Source organism: Pseudoliparis swirei, chromosome 19 (genome assembly GCF_029220125.1).
Source record: "Pseudoliparis swirei isolate HS2019 ecotype Mariana Trench chromosome 19, NWPU_hadal_v1, whole genome shotgun sequence".
Taxonomy (NCBI): domain Eukaryota; kingdom Metazoa; phylum Chordata; class Actinopteri; order Perciformes; family Liparidae; genus Pseudoliparis; species Pseudoliparis swirei.
The window spans coordinates 1,729,960-1,751,151 of NC_079406.1; the positions used below are offsets into that span (position 1 = coordinate 1,729,960).

The following is a 21,192-nucleotide window of genomic DNA, read 5'->3' on the forward strand; positions in this document are numbered from 1 at the left end:
ACACACACACACACACACACACACACACACACACACACACACACACACACACACACACACACACACACACACACACACACACACACACACGGATGTAGATGGACCACTAGATGGTGCCTTGTTTAACAATGTCAACATCCCATGCTTACAGAACTAAATTAATCTTTGATGGCGAAACACTGATGATGTCGCTTCGTGAAAGAAGTTAGGTTAGCGACATGAAACGGTCGTGACCCAACGCAGCCTCATGGCTAGCCTCAGCGGGCCTAGCTGAGGACGGCTAGCCTCAGTGGGCCTAGCTGAGGACGGCTAGCCTCAGTGGGCCTAGCTGAGGACGGCTAGCCTCAGTGGGCCTGGTTGAGGACGGCTAGCCTCAGTGGGCCTAGCTGAGGACGGCTAGCCTCAGTGGGCCTGGTTGAGGACGGCTAGCCTCAGTGGGCCTGGTTGAGGACGGCTAGCCTCAGTGGGCCTGGTTGAGGATGGCTAGCCTCAGAGGGCCTGGTTGAGGACGGCTAGCCTCAGTGGGCCTAGCTGAGGATGGCTAGCCTCAGTGGGCCTGGTTGAGGACGGCTAGCCTCAGTGGGCCTAGCTGAGGATGGCTAGCCTCAGTGGGCCTGGTTGAGGATGGCTAGCCTCAGTGGGCCTGGTTGAGGATGGCTAGCCTCAGTGGGCCTGGTTGAGGACGGCTAGCCTCAGCGGGCCTGGTTGAGGACGGCTAGCCTCAGTGGGCCTGGTTGAGGATGGCTAGCCTCAGTGGGCCTGGTTGAGGATGGCTAGCCTCAGTGGGCCTGGTTGAGGATGGCTAGCCTCAGTGGGCCTGGTTGAGGATGGCTAGCCTCAGCGGGCCTGGTTGAGGACGGCTAGCCTCAGTGGGCCTGGTTGAGGACGGCTAGCCTCAGTGGGCCTGGTTGAGGACGGCTAGCCTCAGCGGGCCTGGTTGAGGACGGCTAGCCTCAGCGGGCCTGGCTGAGGACGACTAGCCTCTGTCTGGTGATCTTGTTCTCCTCCGTCATCTTGGAGATGGTCTTCAGAACTGAGAGCTTGGCCTGCCGGGACAGGGGACATGTTTCCAGGAAAGGAAAGAGGGAATAATGAAATATCTAGTCTGAAAGGTGCGAAATGGGGTTTACTGATAACATGAAGTCATCACTCTGCTCCATCACGTGAGCCACTGAGACATTCATGCTCTTGTTTACGCCTGTGCTGTTCCTGCTGTGACATGTGGGAAGCCTTCTGTGATCAAGGACTAGATTGAATAGAACACACACTTACTCTGACTTGTATTGGCTAGTATTAAAGTCCACATGTAGTCAGATTTACAAAGTATTGTGTTATCTAAACAAACTGAATACATACATATCAGAGAACAGGGTTCTTACACATTTTGACCAATGGATTTCCAGGACTTTTCCATGACTTTAAAACAAATTTCCATGACCAAACTGAAATCTCGGGATAAACATTAAAAATATAGAACATTTTGCGTATTGAGAGCGTACGCCGGCTTATATTTTGAGCGTCTTTCTTTAAAAAACATATTAATTATTTCAAACTCGGCGTAAATGAACATGTGATTATAACAAATTTCCATGACTTTTCCAAAACTTTTATGATTTAAGTTTTTTCCATGACTTTTCCAGGCCTGGAAATGACCATTTTAAAATTCCATGACTTTTCCAGGTTTTCCATGAGCGTACGAACCCTGAGATAAAGTATATGACTTAAATCCAATGAAAGATAGTTCTCCACTGTTAAACTTAAAGTGATTACGACACACATGATTAATGTTTACCTCGGGCTGACGGTACACAGCGAGCGCCCAGTAACACGCTAATGTTTACCTTCGTGAGCGGGTCAAACAAACAAATCCATACACTCGTCTCCAGCGCCAAAGCAAAAACCTCAACGGGAAACTGGATATTTTCAAATTAAATTACAAAGTGGGCCTAAAAATATTAACTTATTGACACGTTACCGTGTTTTATATTTTTTTGGTTCGTCATTAAGTTGAAAGGAAAAACAAAAGATGCAAACATGTTGTAGTTCCATCATGTATTGTTTGTTTTTCTTTGTTATACGTCTCTGATTGTGCACATAACCCAGTGTGCATGGCTGTACCTTATCCTTCCTGTTTGCTGCTGTGCTGGTGGGTCTTTGGGAGAAGAAGAAAACATCTCCGCCAACAGACTCAGATTCAGTGGCAGCAGCTCCTGACAAACACAAATAAAAGATGAGGCAGTTTCTGATGACAGATTTCCACACTATATGCAAAACTAGTTTAGAGCTTATGTAAGATAGTTTAGCCAACGAGAAATAACAGACCTGTGAAGTGGAGGTACTTGAGGTGAAACTGAGGGTGTGGTCACAAATCTAACCCGAAAACGTAATTATAAATCATGTTTGCTGCAGAGATAATTTAGTGGATTGCCGTCGTGTCCCCGCCCTTTTAATCTTGTGACAAAACACGATGAAGAAATCTCTACTTTACCCAAAATCACATGTTTGTCTAAACATTAGTGATGAAAATTGAATTTCCTGAAGTGGGAAGTTTCATTTGGCATATTTTGAGGTAAGTAAACAAGTAAATAAAAATAAAAACTGTTGTTTTTATTACTTACTTTAAAAATAAAATAATGAATACGTATTGCTTACTTTTAATGTGCTGTACTGTAGCTTCACATTGTGTGTATTTTGTGTTCTTCTTACCACATATACTGCCTTATCCTGTCCTGTGTGTTATTGTTTTATGTTTATTATGGTCTGTCAAGGGACTACAGATGCAAATTAGCTGAAGCTGCAATCTGGTACAGAGCATCAAATGGTCCCATTTAAATAAAAGTACATTTAAAAAAATGGAAAATTAAGTCTGAGTTAAGTTTTATTTGGCTTATTTTGAGCTCTATTTCACAAGATTGTTTAAAAAAGATAAATATAAAATGTAAGTTGTTTTTACATATTTATACAGGGGCCATGTTCATTGTGAGTGTTAAACGGCTACGTGTAGGCCCAGACACGCCGTGCTCCAGTGTCCTCCATAGGGTTACCATGGCAATCACTGCTAGCCTAGCCTAGCTCAACTAGCTAACTTGAGCTAAACCAATTTAACTAATAATAACCAATAACATCAACATTAGTTATAATGTTAGTCACCTTTTCGGCTCACGGTTGTCTCGGTTTCATTTCCGGGCTCTTCCGTCCCACTTCTCCGTGTTTTGTTCACCTTTTTGGACAAAGTCCGGTCGTTTTTTTTAAATTTGACTTTCAAAAGGAGCCGTTTGTTCCGCCCCCTCACGTCGACGTTAGCCCGCGAGTTAGCGCGCGCGTCAGGCCGGTACCGAGAGTGGGGCGCGGTCTGGTCTAGCGGCTGGTCCGGTTGAGGTTCATCTCTTTGACTGGAGCTTAGCGGGGAATTAAAGGAGGGAACATACGCCTTTTTACGTGGGACCATCTTGTCCGCCTCACCTGGAGCCCGGGGAGAGTTTCTCTCCTGCGGGCCTAACCTGTGGTCGTTCCGCTGTCGGCCAGCAGGGGGCAGTCCACCGGGTACCGTGGGGACGGTACGTTATGTCCTAACGCCTGAACGACAGCAGCTCTCCCGGGGAGCAGTGAGGGTAATGGAGGAAGTATTCAAATACAATTACAAATGTGCAGTCAAAAGCAAGTTAGTGATATTGGCTAATAGTGTTAACATTATTATTCCTGATGCATTAAATTGCAACTAGTTGGTCAAGGCGTTTGTTTTTTTAAACAAATTTATTCAGTAACATTAGCTGCATCACATTGTATAGCTCATCAGAAGTTGTGCATGTCCAATTAGAGTAGAGTAAACATTTTCCCTCATAATTAAAGAGTATTTTTAATATTCTAAATACTACCATTGAATAAACCCCTTTTTTAAAGACCTCCCTGTTATAAGCATGTCAGAACTGTGCAAATTATATGTAACTATGTATAAATGTCGAAATTTTTTTGCCTGTGTATATTTTTTTCATTGAGAAATAAATAGTGGCTTATATTTATAAATCATTGACTACAACAAGTTTCTTGGGACATAAGGCAGAGGATTTAGAGAGCTAAAAATAGCACTAAAAGACCTGAAATAAGCCTAAACCTGACCTGATTCAACCAGATGTGCCACACAACATCAGGAGTGAGAATCCCGATGAAAACCTTCAGGGGGCAAATCAATTAAAAAGTGTAAACCCTTCTTGCTCATCAACATTAGGCATATAATTCTTCCTCACAGCTGTTTTATTCGTTCAACAACTCACATTACAAATACTTCAAATGTATGCATACAGTTACAAACAGTTGGCAGCAAATGAATATATGACATTAGATCTTTGTTTTACTTCAATACTACAAACCAACTATAAAAACTGACGTCTGTATTGTAGCGTAAATTAATCAGGAAGAAAATATAAAAGTTGGAACTCACGTATAAATGTGAAATGACTTAATAAAAATCAAAATGATATCAGGTAAAAAAAAAAAGAAAAAAAAAATTAATAAATATAACCTTCCCAGCATACAATTAAAAACTATTGAAATTTTGCAATCAAGTAATACTAACAGACATGATCAATATTCTTTTTCATCTGAAAATGTGGAGCACAATACAGCAATTAGAAAAACTAGACACATCAACGAGTTTAACACATCACCCAAAAAAATATAACAAAAATCTGATCAAAATGATAGTTATACATTTCAATTGAAAATATAGCAAATGCTAAATACATTATCGACCTAGTATATACAATGTTTTCAATCACAGTAGCATGGTAGTAGCAAAATAAGTAAATAAGCACAAAACTAATGTTTAAAAATAAATTCAGGTATAAATTCTTTTTTTTCTTGCAGACATCAGCATGAACAATAAGGAAACAAAATAAAGTGTAAATTGACTGCATGGTTTATATTAATTAAATGACTTGCACTGCGGAGACTTGTTTCTGGAAAGAATAAGTATTGCACATAATGGCTCAAAGTTAACTTGCAACATTAAATCACATTCAGGTTTATGTCCCAAAGCATGCCACATCACAACAGGGGGGGGGGGGGGGTCAAGTGATCAAGTCTCCTCACCTATGTCCTACTGAGTGTCCTCGACGTTACAAAAAAACGCATCCAAAGTGTTGTCACTGTGTAGATTGCATAAACATCGTGTCTGTGTGAGGAAGGCAGACGCCATCGTGTAAAGAGAGGCTACAAGAGAGGTGATCTCCAAGAGAAGAGGAACAGAAGAACGTTACAAAGGAAAGAGGAGAGATCTAGTGCATTACATCAGGTCCTGCGTTTACACTAGCCATGATATTTTTCATATTACATTATGCATGCCAAGAATAAGTAGAACTTACAGGCAGTCCCAGAAAAGAGGATCTAAATATTCAAACAGCTGATACCCACTCTGGTGATAGAAGGGAAGATTTCACATTGACCAACGCCAAAACATTTACCCTATTGATAATCTTATTGACTACACCTAGGAGCGAAATATCAGAATATACTTTCAAGACTATCAAAATCAGTTTAGAAAGGTCTTGTCATGCCTTAGGATCCTGTAATTATGTGTATTAGGACAGAGGCGAATCCATATATGACCGGCTAATGATAGCCTCATTTTTTATTTTTTTATCTACAGAATCACACCAATGCACCAGACAATTTTCAGATTTTTTTTACCAGCACTTAAATATATAAAAGCTAATTGAAAATTATATTAATATCATTCATTTTCTTTTTTAAATTAAGTTTTTACCATAAATGCAGATCTCTTAGTAACAAAGGTACAAAATTATTTTTCACCAAGTGAAAAAAATGAGGTATTGCAAAAGGAGTTCTCCCATCTGTGAAAAATGTGCCTAAAATGACTATTGAAAAAAATATTTAGAAAAGTAGTGCATAATAAATGTATATATGTTCATGACAAAATAATCAGCTATAAAACACTGTACAAAAATCAGCAGGCCATGTATAAAATAATATCTTTATCTCTGTGACAGCAAATTCTAGCTACTACCAAATCCAACCACAACACTTGTGATAGAAGCTCCAGTCACGGTAGAGCGTGCAGTGGTACACCATGAGGACAGCTCAGGGAGACTGGACTGTGCAATCCCATTAGTTTGTACTACGTTAGCATGTTAGCTTCCAGTGCTAATATCCCTGACAATATAAAGTGAGCAAATACTACTGCCAATACCTGAGCCCTGAGGGGCTGTGTCTTTATTAGCCGACACCCACGAACCGAGACTCCAGCCGCATGACAAGAGGACACGACGACGTCGTCCCCGAAAAACCTTCGGATCAACATCTGCTTTTGACGATGTGTTTTTCGGACAATCTTTGGTTTTTTTGCCCTTTCTGGTTACAAAGTGTCGACTTTTTAAACCAAAAAAAACCTAAAAACTCCAGCCAGCAGTGGAGCTGAGGGGAGATTTAGTTTTAGTGACGTGGCCCGATGCGATGCTCTGAGCTCCTTAAACAACTCAGTCCCTCCTCTGTTAACCCAGCCTTTGGTAAATGGTACAGTTGTTCTCTAATCCTGCAAGCAAAAAGTAAGAAAATGCACCCTTCTTAAACTCAAATTCCATAGTTAGTATACTGATTAGGTATGATGAACCTCACTTAAATTTTATGTTACCCTTGACAACAAATGTAAGCAGCTTTGCCAGCCAACACGAAAAAGAAAGTACAGTCAAGTCAGAAAAACGTCTAAATCCAAATCTAATGCATCCATATGCTCATGCACACTTAAAGTCAAAACATAAATGGGATCTCACTCTCTTCTTAGCAGTTACTTCTTTTAGAAGGCCCAATTAAAATTAAAATAAAAAATAAATTAAGTTGTTTTTTTACTTAAAAGAAAAGTGCATTTATTTTTCATGTCGTAGCCCGTACCCCTTTTCCTGACTACCCCCCCCCCCCTTTCTGTCAATCCCCCCCCCCCACCCCATCCTGCTCCTCCCCCTCTCTCGCCTCAGTTCCAGCGGAAGGAGATGTGTCGCGGCCGGTCTCCGCCCTCCTTCACCAGCGGCTTGTGGAACTCGCGCCCGGCCCGGCTGTGGATGGCGGCCCAGCAGTACTCGCAGTAGTACTGCAGGCAGGTGACGTTGGCGCAGAAGAACGGCGCGAACTTGCCCCCGCAGCGGGTGCCCTGGCACTCGTCACACAGCTGGTCGTCCAGGACGTATGGCTTCACTTCCACCTGAGGGAGACGGCACGGAGGACAGGTTAAAAATACTGCCGCAAAACTGACCCTTCGGAATATAATGTTGCCCCTGATGTCACGGGGAGGGGCAACAAATGCCACATAACTTAGACAATTTAATAGTGTTTTGGTTGTGTTCTTTGTTGTGTGTGTCCTGTCTCTACTGCCTGTGTGAGGTGGGTACACAAAGAAAAACTAATATTGAATTAGAAAAAAAACTAAGAAATAAGTTAGAATTGTTATTAGTTCAAAACATTTTTTTCAATAAATAACCACAAAGAAATAATAATAACATTGAACATGATCGTCTGATTTTTGTTTTCTGTTTGTTTTTTGTTCAAAGAAAATCTAAGAATACACTTTGAATCTGTAGAATACTGCCTAATAGTCTTACTACTGCCTAATAGTCTTATTATTGTCTAATAGTGTTATTACCATACCTGCAAACACATGAGGGGTGAAAAAGGTGACAACGGGGGGGGGGGGGGGGGTGCAGGTGACTTTTTTTTTTTCACCACATCCACGTTGTTTGAAGCCTCAAAGCTTTTAGAACCACAACTTCAGTCATTTTATTGTTCTGACCACAAATCTAAATAATAATAATAAACAGTTTAAGAACAAAAGGTCCTCCGCTCTGACTCAGCCCTATAATGATAGTAATAACAAATATACATTGTCATTATATATAATATGGTTAAAGTCATTCATGAACCAACTTCCTTTTTTTCTTCCTGAACAGTCCTCATGGACTTCTCCCTGAATCTGTTCTGCCTCTACCTGTTTGTCACGATCTTCTCTACCATACCTGCCATAAATATCATGATACTGATACATTACCATAAAAACAGTATACCATAAATACGAGACTGGTATATTTAACTATAATAGTAATAAATAAAACATCTGTATGGATCACTTTTTACCAACTTTCTCAACACTTAACAAATGGCAGTAATATTAGTATTAATACAGCCAGATATGAATGAAACTACATGGTTCCATCATAGCATTGATTATACACTATGAGGCCGTTAGTCTCTGACCAGATGGTCCACAGTTCATCAGGATGAGCAGCTGGAGTTACAGAACTTTACAGACTGAAACATTTCACTTCTGGCATCTTTTTATTTTTTAAGCCGAAGTCTCTAAAGCTGCGCCACTTCTCTCGCTGTGAGCTGCGCAGCGCAGTGTGCGCAGACAGCTCGACACGGAGCAGCGCGTGCGCTCTGATCGCTCTCTTAATGAAGTATCGATACTAAAAATATGCTAAATCACATCGTGTTTAACGTACGGGTACTTTGTTAGCATCGCTACACCGTGCAGCGTGACAGGAGTAGATGTAGCGGGCTAACATTCAAGCTAACCTGAACCCCCAAACGCTGTCGACATCTGAACGCTGATTGGCCGCGACACGCCCATCAAAGATGTTCTATTGTGAAGAGCACCACTTCACATTTTTCCCCGCGTCTCACTGCAATCTCAACGGCAGCGGGCCAGGTGACCCCCCCCCCCCCCAAAACAAAAACTCTTCGGATCTCCACGATTCACGTGGATGACCTATTTTGAGTTCAAAACAGTGAATTTCACCGAAAGGTGACAAGTTTGCAGGTATGTATTACTGCCCAATAGTGTTATTGCCTAATAGTCTTATTATTGTCTAAAACTCTTATTATAGCCAAATTGTCTTATTATTGCCATTTTTATGACAGTTGCTCATATCTTGTGAGCCTAATTAATTATATTTATTATTTTTTAACAAAGATTAAATGTTATTTCACAAGTTTCAAAAAGGGCCCAAATTTATTTTTAAATGCTCCTGGATTTCAGTCATTGGGGCAAAAATTACCCCATAAAAAAAAAAGTAAATGTCCTCCCGTGGTTTAAATGAATATTTTATATCCCGTCTTCGTGTCTGGAGACGGCGTGCGAGGGACGGCGTGCGAGGGACTCACCCGTTTATCAATCTCCCCGTGCTGCAGTTGGACGAAGCGGGCGCTGATGGCCGCGATGTAGCTCTGCTGATTGGAGAAGGCCACTCGCCCCGCCCCTTTGGGATACTTGAGTTCGGGGTCCGTGTCGATCCCAGCGTAACACACGCCCCCATACAGGCGGTCCATGATCATGGCGAGCTCCACTGGAGGAGCAATGTGCACGGCGGGGTTAATGGCATCCGGGCGACGCCATCGACACATTTTCAGGATCGACGGAAGCGCTTACCTGCGCGTAGGGGGCGGGGGACGCCGCCCACAAAGATGGTTTTCCTGGGGTCCAACGGCTGAGAGCCGTCCATCACAAAGTCACTGTCGTTGAGGTTCCAGGGCCGGATCTGGACCTGCAAGACAAACGTCCTCCAGTCAGGACTCACGCACACGTTGGATTGTGACAATAAAAGCCATATAAGTTCATACGTTACTTTACATCATTTAAGAGACGCTTTAATACAGAGACTTACAATAAGTGAATTCAACCACGAGGAAAAACTCAGAATAAGAATCAAGAAAGCCAAAATACTAAAATACCATAAGTACTAAAAAACCATAAGTACTAAAATACCATAAGTGCCACTGAAGTGCTAATCTGTTTTTATTCACGATAGTTGGAGAATACACACATTGACTAGTGGATTTCCAGGACTTTAAACCAAATTTCCACAACCAAACATTTGGTAAAATCTCAGTGTATAGATGAGTAATTAATAAACCTTAAAGGGTACCTGTAGTGCAAAACAATATGTAGCCAGATCAAAAGATAATGTGTTTCTAAAGGTTATTCATGCACTGACGGTCCAGTATTCAATAACAATACGTAGTTTAGGCTGTTCAAAGTCCTCAACTCCGACATGCGACATTGCACTGGAGCTTGAATATGTCGCGGGTGGTGTGACGTCAGATCGTTGATAGATCGACAGCCAGCCACAGCGGATGTGTTCAGATACCAATATAAACAACGTCGAGCGCTCGCAAACAAATGCTGAGAGATTGATAATATGGACGATGAAAGATTGTCTGATTCAGCAACTGGATACTTGTTTGAACCTTTAAAAGCAGACTATCCCCATTTAGTGAATTGTGACAGCGATGATAGCGATGATTCTGATGAAGTTGATGCCGAAGGACCGCCGGTCCAGATGCTTCACCGTGCGGACCGTGCACGCAAGTCGGCGGACGTTTGGTGCAGTTGTGGGAAATGTGTGCCACAGAAAACAGACATAGAGTGCATTTGTTGTAAAGAGCACGAACTTATGTCCGATGATATAGCAGGGCTCTCAAGTTTTGAAGACAGGCAAGCGTGAGATTTCTGACTATTTCTACTCAACAATCGATCGGCGTATTGAGCACCCCTGCATTCAAGCATTAAATAGCCGGGAGGTTTTTTCAGCGTGAGGAATTAGATGTGTGGCGGGAGTGCGTGAGATAAGACCGAAATGCGTGAGTCTCACGCTCAATGCGTGAGACTTGAGAGCCCTGATATAGTGTCATTAGACCTCATCTGCTTCACACAAAAGAGTGAGCTTGATAGCTACATCGCGCATAAGCCAGCGCTGGAGATGTCTTTCATTGATGCAATGTTCGGCCGACATGTTCGGGGTGCTAGTGACTTTTCTTTGCTCCGTCCGTCCCGATGCGCGCAAACCGGTGTCGGGAGCTCCGCGCGCACGAGACGGCGGGCAGAGGACTGTCAACGCAACACGAGAGACAGAAATGACGTGCTGCTGCTGTAATGTGGCGCTATAGAGAAAGTGACAGGGGCGGGCCAATTTTTTAATGTCATGCGATCTACCAATACTACGCGCGATCGACTGGCAGGTCGCCGCGATCGACGTATTGAGCACCCTGATATAGATTGTGTAATTCTTGAGGCCACCGATCTATCCCAAGAAGCAACGCGTGTAGAAGTGGCTCCGGATGGGCTGAATTCCTTTCAACGACTCTACGTCATAGTTAGCGTTGAGCTGGAGTAAATAACTAGCAAAATGGCTGCGCCCACGGACTCGGAATGTTGACAAAGAAATGTAAATCCTCGGGCTATGCGTGACTTGTTGACAATAGCGGCGGGGTAAATATGATTTATTTGATGCGCCGAATGGATGTAGCACGTTGTTGTTTTGCACTACAGGTACCCTTTAAGTGACACAAATGAACGAGACAATATTTGGATTAAAAGAATAAATATTTATAGAAATGTTAATTCTTTTTAATCAAACTGTGTAAATGAACATGAATTTAACATATTTCCAGGACTTTCCCAAAACTTTTGGGATTTAATTTTTTTCAAGGCCTGGAAATAACTATTTTTAAATTTGATGACTTTTCCGTGTTTTCTATGAACCCTGAAAAGCAGCTTGCTGCTCATGTAATATGGATTAATATATTGATTTTGTTATGTTAGGACGTTGTTGTTGTTGTGGTTGACGGTGGTTTATACAGAAAGCCTGTGGAATGATGGTGACATACTGGAGATGTTGAGGGATTGTTTACGCGTGTCGGTTGCCCGACACACGTAAACAAAGAAGGCCGGTGAGACCCGGCGCGGCGCTCACCGGCTTGTCTTTGATGGTGGGGCTGGAGACGCACAGGTACAGCTTGCCGTCCTCCTGGATGCAGGCGTCGATCAGGGCCTGGACGGAGCTCTCGTCTTGAAACAACAGGAATGCGTATCCTGGAAAGAAGAGAAAAAAAGGTTGGACGGCAGGAATAATGAGCGCGTACAAACACTCATCATCTTCATCATCACGGGGCTGCAGAGTCAACACGCCGGCAGACGTGTGTGTGTGTGTGTGTGAGGACTGGTTCCACTCACCCTTCGGGGGGAAGTAGGACTTGCTCTCCGCCTTGTGAGGCCAGTCCACGAACAGGTGGCCGAACCGGCGGAAACTGGCAGTAATCTCATCTGGAAGAATGAACCCAAAATCCATCAGTAAAAATAAAAATTAATCTAGATCAGTTCTCACAAGTGACGGAAACATTTAAATAGATTTTGATCTACGACAACGTACACGACCGTTCAAAAGTTAGGGGTCACCCAGACAATTTGGTGTTTTACATGAAAACTCAAACTTGTATTCATCAAATAAATTCAAAATGAATATAAAATCTAGTCGAGACGTTGACGAGGTTATAAATAATGATTGTTATTGTAAATATTAATGTAGTTCTTCTTGTGGCTCAAAGGAAGGCCAGTTTAAGAGCTTCTCTCAGCAGCATAACTGTTTTCAGCTGCGCTCACATCAAAAGGGTTTAAAGGGTTTTCTACCCCTTCACTAGTCTTCTAAGGCGATAACACAATGTACCATTAGAACCCTGGAGATGGGCCTCTACACACCTCTGTAGAGACTTCATTAAACACCAGAGAATAGTCATGTACACATTAACCATGTAGAGAGTATTTATGATTAATTTATTTTAAAAAACAGTGCTTTGAAAAATAAGGACATTTCTAAGTGGCGGTCGTGTACATCACAAGCGTCCTCAGCGCGTCGTTACCTTCATCGATGTCCGGGGGCAGCCCGCCCACGAACACTTTGCGTGAGTATCGCTCCACGCGCTCCCCGTTGAGGTGGGGGAAGCAGTGGGCCGACCCGAGGCCCGTGAGGCCCTGCTCGCCGGACTCGTCCTCGCCGAAGGAGCGCTCGTCCTCCATCGGGAACAGAGAGGAATGGCCTGGTGGAGGAAACCATCCGATTACACACACACACACACATGTGTTGGTTCACCACCGGCGAGGTCAAACCACAATATTGCAGTATTAATGGAGCGGGGGGGGGGGGGTTGATTAGACTGCAACTAAAATTAAATTTAAAGAGATGCACACGAAAGCAGCCGTAATGCTACATCTGATGAAATCTGTAAAAGCAGATTATTGAGGCGACAAGAGGGGCTTAACCCACGACATCATTCGAGGCCGGGTAATCGTTTTTAGGGTAATCAGTGACACGGAACAACAAGCAGACACACAACAGGGGTCAGGGGTCATTAGCGCATTCTAAAAAATAAAAAAAATCACATTGAAGAAGTCAAGACATGTTCGCAGGCTTTACCTCGTCTTCTGCCATAACTTCTCGCTGCATGTAAAAGACAAAATACTTTTAAATGGCTTTTTGAAGAGAAAAAAGGCACAAAGTAAGAGCAGCAGGTAAAACACATTTAATCTGTTGAATCACCGATGAAAAAAGGGCGACTGTATTTTAAAGTAATAACCACTATTAATTTATCTGACAATCAAATATAAAAAATAGACTAAACTATTTACATCCATAAAACACAATAAATATCAAATTGTTATCAGTAAATATATACATTGTGTAAGTTAGACAGAAACATCATCGCACAACATCACACCCCGCAGGTATCAAATGCTTTAAGATGTATTGCGCAACTCTTTCAGTTACACCACATATGAAGAAAATGTGTGAATACTAATAAAATGTTCATTATGGTGCAATGTATAGATTTGAAATATTATTACATAAATCATCTGCCTCAGAAAAAATATTTGCGGTATCAATTATTTACTGTTTGCTGCTTCCCGTCAACAATATATATTCATTACTAGAAGAAGCCGGTAAAGGAATTTTCCAGGCCTGAAATTTTTTTATTCCATGACTTTTCCTGGTTTTCCTGGTCATATTCACTTCATTTATTTGGGTCGTGCGTCACAGTTTAGACAACATGCCACGGCAACGCCACTTCAGGCAGAACATTTAGGATAATGTTTAGACTCAAACACAAATAATCCCTCTTAATCATGAATAACAGAAGGCCTGCATGTTGTTATTGTCCTGTATTCAGGGCGTTTTCTGGGAAGTGACTTTAAAAAAAGAAAAATGCAAAAAAGAAAAATGTGACCAGGGGACATTTTGTGAGCGCGCATCCGAGAGGAACTACAGAAATGGTGGCCGTAGTCGTAGAGACATCCATGCAAATATGGTGAGAAAATGCCAGGAGGGGAGAGCGTGTTGCACCCTCACAACGGAAAGCTCTGACGACGTTTACAAAAACCTCAAACTTATTCTGCCTTTAGGAGTCTGTGTTTCCACCGCTGGGTTTTCTCTCTGCGTGGTCATGTGACCACCAGATCCCATCATTTGATTGGACCGGACGTCGCACCTCTGCACCTCCATGTGGCAAACATTAATGTCAAGTATATGCAGGTGGCGTACATACCGTTCATGGGTAGAGGCCCGTCTCCAGCCTGGTGGGAGAAGCTGTAGCGTCCTACATGACACACAAAGGAGAGACCTCAGAACGCCACGTCGTGACAGTCGGACGCCACGCCCGGACCCTCGGAACGCCACGTCGCGACGCTCGGCTCCTTCACTCCCGTTCAGTTTCTCCCCAACACATCGAAGTTATTTGGATTAATAATGAAGAACTCGGCAGACAAAATTCTTCTAAGTTATTTCAGCTTATGTACAAAATAATGCTAGAAAAATACGGGAATAGAACTTTGATGAGTCGGGGATTCTGTTATTGAGGAGGATGTACATTTCCAGCTGTAAAAAAAACTAAAAGAGAGCTTTCAAAAATCCTGATTAGCATCAGATGCTCGTGGTGAAAAATAAAAATAAAGTTGTTTAAAGAGTGGCCGACGGGTTTAGAGATGAGCTCCAAGAAACAGGAGAGACGCTGCAGGCGATTCTCATCACGAGTTACGGAGGATAAAGACAGAAATGTCCTGCGGGGCTGAACTGTGACTCATCCGAGTGGCTCTCGTTCACCACATGGTTCACCGGATTGGAGGAGCACATACGTGTAACAATACAACAACTAAGGCCATATACTTGCCCGTGTGATCTAAAATGGGAAGAATTGAAATTAGGAACTATCCAGACATGCAATGTCATCTATTTTTTTTACTTTTTAAATGTCTGTGGACACATTTGTCATTTATGTTTGACATCCCTGTGTTTATTTAAAAATGACAAGAGTAACGATGATATACAGGGAGGTATCCAATATCTAAATACATATTTAAATTAGACATTTTAGCTGACACTCCCTGGTCCCAGTGAGAGAATGAGAGAGGGAGTAATCCTAAATTTTTTTTTAAAAAGAGGTCAACAAGATCGTCAAATATTCAAAGTAACATTGTATACCTGGTGAGTGAAACCCTGTTTTGGGGACCCTGCAGCATGCTTTGTTCAAACTGACAAGCTGGTTGGAAGCCTTGTGAAGGAAATAGCCGACATCCTCTAGGTGGGAAACAGATGCAACAAACGTCCGTACGCACGGACAGCCGGCGGTGGGGAATCTTCTCCTCGGCATGTGTGGGCACTAACCTTTCAAGGAGTCCTGCTCAGCCCTCATAATGTCAATCAGGGAGTTCTCCAGAGAATGCATACTGAACCCATCAAAGGACCGAGTTCTCTCCTGCTGGAAAGAGAGGAAGACAACCATTAGCCTCCCCGGCTCCACACATCACCGTCTGAAGCAGCACGAGCTGCAGGAGCACCGACAGTTTGCCACGACGCTAATAATTTTAAAAAATGGAGAGAATATCCCGAAGAAACAGAAAATGGAGGCCATGAGTATGTTCCACCTGCATACCTCTAATCTATTCTACTGAAACTCAAAGCATTATGAAAGAAAATGTGCTACTCATGAGGCAATATATATATATATGTGTGTGTGTGTGTGTGTGTGTGTGTATATATATATTTTTAAATATATATAATATTCTGTTTAATATATACATATATACATACAGGCGTGGGGTTAAAATATATATTTAAAATTGTACACGCACACACACACATATATATATATATATACATATATACACACACATATATATATACACACATATATGTGTGTATACAGATATATTAATGTTTATATACACACACACATATATATATATATATATATATACACACATACATATATATACACATATACAGGACTGTCTCAGAAAATTAGAATATTGTGATGAAGTTCGTTATTTTCTGTAATGCAATTAAAAAAACAAAAATGTCATGCATTCTGGATTCATTACAAATCAACTGAAATATTGCAAGCCTTTTATTCTGATTTATTGCTGATTATGGCTTACAGCTTAAGAAAACTCAAATATCCTATCTCTAAATATTAGAATATCATGAAAAAGTATACTAGTAGGGTATTAAACAAATCACTTGAATTGTCTAATTAACTCGAAACACCTGCAAGGGTTTCCTGAGCCTTGACAAACACTCAGCTGTTATAAATCTTTTTTTTACTTGGTCTGAGGAAATATTAAAATTTTATGAGATAGGATTTTAGAGTTTTCTTAAGCTGTAAGCCATAATCAGCAATATTAAAAGAATAAAAGGCTTGCAATATTTCAGTTGATTTGTAAATCAGAATGCATGACGAAAATAAAGAACTTTATCACAATATTCTAATTTTCTGAGACAGTCCTGTATATATATACACATATACATATATAAATAAATGCATCAATCAACATCCACCAGTTTATGATAAATAGAAATTCAGCTCCAATATCCTGGAGGTAAAAATAAACTAGAAAAATAGGGAATTTATGATGAGTAATACCCAACAGCAGTCAGGGGGCTTCCCTGGGTGTCTAAATGGGTCGAGAGCACAAGACTTCTCAAAGCAGGGCAAGAGGAAGGCCATGTGAGCACGGCGGCCGGTAACACTGCTCTCCTTCGACGGAACCATCCAGATAACAACTCGGACACAAGTTTCAATTCATCCGTCGGGTCGGCTTCGCGGTCACGCTCGGCGGTTTAATTTGAAAACAGCCGAGGGTGTTTAACTTATCGTTCACACAGGGAAACGAAAAACAGCACTCATGGAGGAATCAGAACCGGTCCCTCACCTGCGATGCGCTCACCTGGAAAGGGTAGACGCTGTCGCTGCGGCTCATGCCGTCCTCCACCCAGCCCTTGTGATTGAAACCGGAGCTGTTCCTGGGGAACTTCTGAGACGGAACCTGTCGGGACCGTCAGAGTTCACACACACGTCGACCGACCCGGTGCAGGAAAAAAGTGTCGGTTGTTAATCACGTCTACCTGATTGTTGGGGAACGACTTCTTCAGCGGGGAGATGGAGTTGAGACCCGGCATGCCGCCGCCGCCGCCGACCCCGCGCCTGTACTCCCGGACGCCCTGCGTTCCCCCCCAGCCGCTGTACCCACCGGGGCTCCAGGAGGTGGAGGTGGGAGTGGAGGGGCTCTGGTAGCTTCCCCAGGGTGACGGGGGTTTGCTCTGGGCGGGCGCGAGGTGGGGCAGCTGGGTGAACGGCCCGGTGCGGTGGGGGTGCGGCGGGAAGGAGGGCTGGGCCGGGTGAGGGCTGGCCGGGGAGCGGCGGTGCTGCTGGGGGACTCCCTGGCCGTGGGGGTGGTAGTGCTGGGGGTGGGGCGCGGGCGGGTGGTGCTGCGACACGGGGCCGATCTGCGGGGAGAAGCTACCTCCGGCGCCGAAGTCGGGCGCGGCGTGGTGGGAGAAGTTCTGGAACAGCAGCGGGGGTCCGTTGGAGTTGGAGCCGGTCGGGCCGAAGAACCCTCCGACGTCCTCGCCGACCACCGGAGACTGGGCGGACGGCACCGCGGGGGACCAGTTGTTGAAGCTGGTGAGTGAGGACGAGGAGGAGGTGGACTGTGTGCAGCTGGTACCCATCCCCAGGCCGTCCTGGTAGTCAAACCCGCTCAGCACGGGGGAATCCATCCTCAGCTTCTCCTTCCCGCCACTGCTCTCCAAAGAGCCCTTCTCCAACTGGCCGTCTTCGAGGAGAGCTCCCTCGAGCTCTCCGAGGCCTCCCGCCGCCTCCTGCTGCTGCTGCTGGTGGCCCGGGGACAGGGCCTGAGGCTGGGCCTGGAGCTGAGACTTGTCCTGCATGTCCTGGAGGTCCAAGGCCTTGGACTTGTCCGACTCGAGGATCTCATCTTGCATGTTGCCGTGTTGGGCTACGGGGAACAGCCAGGCGCTGCCCCCATTGGTGGCGCAGGTGTTGTTTACGAAGGAAGGGGGGCTGGGGGGGTTGGAGGGGTGGTGAGGGTGCTGGGGCTGGAGGTGAGGAGGGATCCTTACAGGGAAAGCAGATTTGTTACCACTGCTGTTCTTCACCAGCACGCCAAACCCGTAGTCCCCCATTTAGGACGCCCAGTAAGTCTTCAATTCACTTTTGGCATTCACCGTCTTCTTTATCCTAATAAGTGGGTTGAGGAGGAGGAGGGGGAGGGCAAAAAGCATAAGGCTGTTACAGCTCAAGTTGAGCTGGCCTAACACCACACACACACACACACACACACACACACACAAACACACACACAAGCCTCGCCATACTGAATGTGCTTAGGCTGCACCCTGTCTGGTCTTGTGATGCAATCAATGAGATTAAATCATTGACTCGCGGGGCCACGGGAGGCCCGGACGGGAATATCACACTCGCATAGGAAAAGCCCGACCCACGGAAAACACCCCACGGAACCGGCTCCCGGCCGCGGCTACCGCGACGCTGACGTCTCCTTAAAGGTCGTTACGCAGCTAGCAGCGAGCTAACAGCTGCTCCGCCACCCTCCATGTGTCCCCTTCACACGGCACCGACGGCGGAGTCCATTTAAATGTGCGCTCGTGCGCATCCGCGCGAGAGCACCGAGCACCGACACTTACCGATTAATCCTCTCGTCTCGTTCCGTTCCCCCGGCGGTGACCTCCTCGTCTCCGTGACCGTGTTCAAAGCGCCGCAGACCTCGGGGTGGCTCCGCTCGGGTAACAGCCGCAGCGGAGACGTTGAGGAACATTCGCCAACCAGCTGGGGAGGCAAGGAATTAATTCAACGGCTCCGACGTCAGCGACATTTTCTTATAAAAAAAAGTAACACGGCGGCGTCATCGGCGAAACGACCGTTGGTGAATTCACGGGACGTGTGTGTGTGTGTGTGTGTGCGTGTGTCAGTGTCCTGTGTGTGTTTCAATGTCACACAGCCGACCGAAACCGTGTCATCATCAGTTTTTTTTTTTTTGGCGTCTCGAAATAAACGTAACGCAACCCTCGACGGCTAAGCTAGCATCGACCAACCTTCGTGAGCGGGGACATGTCGGGCATAGCTACCTTCAGTTCGGCGTCATGACCTTTATCGCTTAGATGTTGCCATATTTTTTTTATTTTTTTTTAGCGTTTTCCCTTTTTCTGCATTTCCTCGGCAGCCGGCGTAAATGGTCTCTTCTCTCTGCGAGATGACAGCTGGACCAGTCGGGAGACACTTCCGGCTACAAGCCCCGCCCCTCGACATCCGCACACCAGCCACTCGGGTGGCAGGATTTCCCTCAGAAGCCCCGCCCTCTTAACTAAAAGTCAGACGTTCGATTGGGTGACAGCCGCGAGGCCACGCCCACGTCACTAAAAGTCAGACGTTTGATTGGACGGTAGCCACGAGGCCACGCCCACAGCACTCATTTCTTCAATGAATGGCACATGCGACCCCAAGACGTTCACCTCCCAAATAAGGAGGCCTTGAAAATCACTGGGAGGAGTTGATGTCACGTAAAAGGAGAAAAAAACATTAAAGATCCAAAGAATATAATTAAACAAGACTTTGAAATAAAATAACATTTTAATACAAGAGCACCGTAGGCCGATTCAAGGCAGAGGAGAACCCGAGGTTCAGTGGTGATATTTGCATTCATGCAAAATGAGTTAATTTGACTAAGCAATTATGTTCCTTCCCTCCGCCTCAGCCGACAGCAGTTGTCTAGGTGAGCAGTGTTGTGTGTCACACAGGCCTTGAAACAGAAATGGATTATATTGATATTGACGCAGGAAAGAATGATGGATATGAACTGTTATAACCCGAGTCCAAAGTACCGAACATCAATCTCATTAAAAATAAACTGTTGCTATTTTCAGTAGCCAATCGAGCTTAAAAGCTAGATTTATTTGACTTTAGTCAGATCTGTGCTGTGCCCTGATCGTGATCATATCATGGCATCTTTAGGACATATATATGGTCTTCCTCGTCTACTAGAATCTCAAATAGCGCTCTCGCTTCAGCTGAAGTGCATTCTTTAAAAGCTTAATGATGAGAGCAAAGAGTATCCTTTCCAATCGAAGTACTGCTAGACCTGCAGTATACATTACTCAGGTGCAATTACTCTGTGTTGGAGCTACTCAAGCAAAAGGGACGAATTTAAAGAGCAGAAAACACAGTTCTCTGTCACATTAACGTGAATACGTGCAGCATTACAGTTGCCTTATTAAGACACGAGTTCCAAAGCCAGGTCAAATAGAACATCTTCATGATGTTGGCACATCACCCCAGCTGGAGGCTGTCAGGTGACTCTTTGACTGCCCCCCCCCCCCCCATCAAAATTAACATAAATAAAGCCTGACATTCTGGTTTTTACCATGCACCCATACGGTTCTGAGAGAGATACTTCCACCCAGTCGGAGTAGAGATAGTCTTGGGAACATAGAGTTCTTCCCCCCCCAAGGCAGACCCACCCTATCCTGTAGCACCCCACCCAACCCCACCCCATGTGCAGCGGGGCCTGTCGGGTGGTTTAACAACACACACAACCGTGTCAGAGCTTCTGGTTTAGTACTTTTTTAAATTTAAATAACAGACTGCTGGTTCACATGTTTCTGTTTTTTATATCTACCAACTCTTTGTTGAATTCTAAACCAGTCGGTGCACTCTGTGCATGAGAGTGTGAGTGTGTGAGTGTGTGAGTGTGTGTGTGTGTGTGTGTGTGTGTGTGTGTGTGTGTGTGTGTGCTGTGCTCCACCATCTTATGTGAGCTGCAGCCCGCTGCAGGTCTTGTGAGGCTGACAGTAATTCGAGCACAGTGAGTTGCGTCAGCGTTTTCTTCCCCGAGAGCAACTCGCTCTGTATTCCCCCGTGAAACGCGGCGTTGCTGATGAGGTTCCACTTGTTTTATGCAGTTTTTACCGTTCCAACTTGAGGTAAATATAGAACATTGATCTTCCTGCAGCAGGAGACAGGAGTATGGGGTTGCACCCATTCACCCCTGCA

General features: G+C 44.3%; 1 protein-coding gene across 9 annotated transcripts; it reads right to left on the minus strand.

Moving 5' to 3' along the window:
* Positions 1 to 6,975: 6,975 nt before the first annotated feature.
* On the minus strand, positions 6,976 to 19,399 carry LOC130209752 (cytoplasmic polyadenylation element-binding protein 4-like). Of its 9 annotated transcripts, none has more exons than XM_056439567.1 (13): positions 19,272 to 19,399; positions 18,831 to 18,972; positions 17,232 to 18,243; positions 17,054 to 17,152; positions 15,492 to 15,585; positions 14,377 to 14,427; positions 13,251 to 13,274; positions 12,697 to 12,873; positions 12,014 to 12,103; positions 11,754 to 11,872; positions 9,431 to 9,545; positions 9,166 to 9,347; positions 6,976 to 7,210 (listed from the first exon to the last, which is right to left on the minus strand). In XM_056439567.1, exons 2-13 carry the CDS (start codon positions 18,959 to 18,961, stop codon positions 6,983 to 6,985), a joined length of 2,322 nt encoding a protein of 773 aa, XP_056295542.1. In that variant the 5' UTR covers positions 18,962 to 18,972; positions 19,272 to 19,399; the 3' UTR covers positions 6,976 to 6,982. The 9 variants fall into 9 exon arrangements, with proteins under 9 accessions (XP_056295542.1, XP_056295541.1, XP_056295540.1 ...); XM_056439566.1 differs by having other exon boundaries at positions 15,492 to 15,582; positions 17,039 to 17,152; XM_056439565.1 differs by having other exon boundaries at positions 17,039 to 17,152.
* Positions 19,400 to 21,192: the final 1,793 nt, after the last annotated feature.

What these genes read in the sequence shown, in the direction of transcription:
- LOC130209752 (XM_056439565.1), bottom strand. Translation starts at nt 18,961, where the DNA reads ATGTTCCTCAACGTCTCCGCTGCGGCTGTTACCCGAGCGGAGCCACCC. An exon ending in AAGTTATGGCAGAAGACGAG is followed by an intron (nt 12,874 to 13,250) that starts GTAAAGCCTGCG and finishes TTCCTCCACCAG; the next exon opens with GCCATTCCTCTCTGTTCCCG. An exon ending in GCCCCCGGACATCGATGAAG is followed by an intron (nt 12,104 to 12,696) that starts GTAACGACGCGC and finishes TCATTCTTCCAG; the next exon opens with ATGAGATTACTGCCAGTTTC.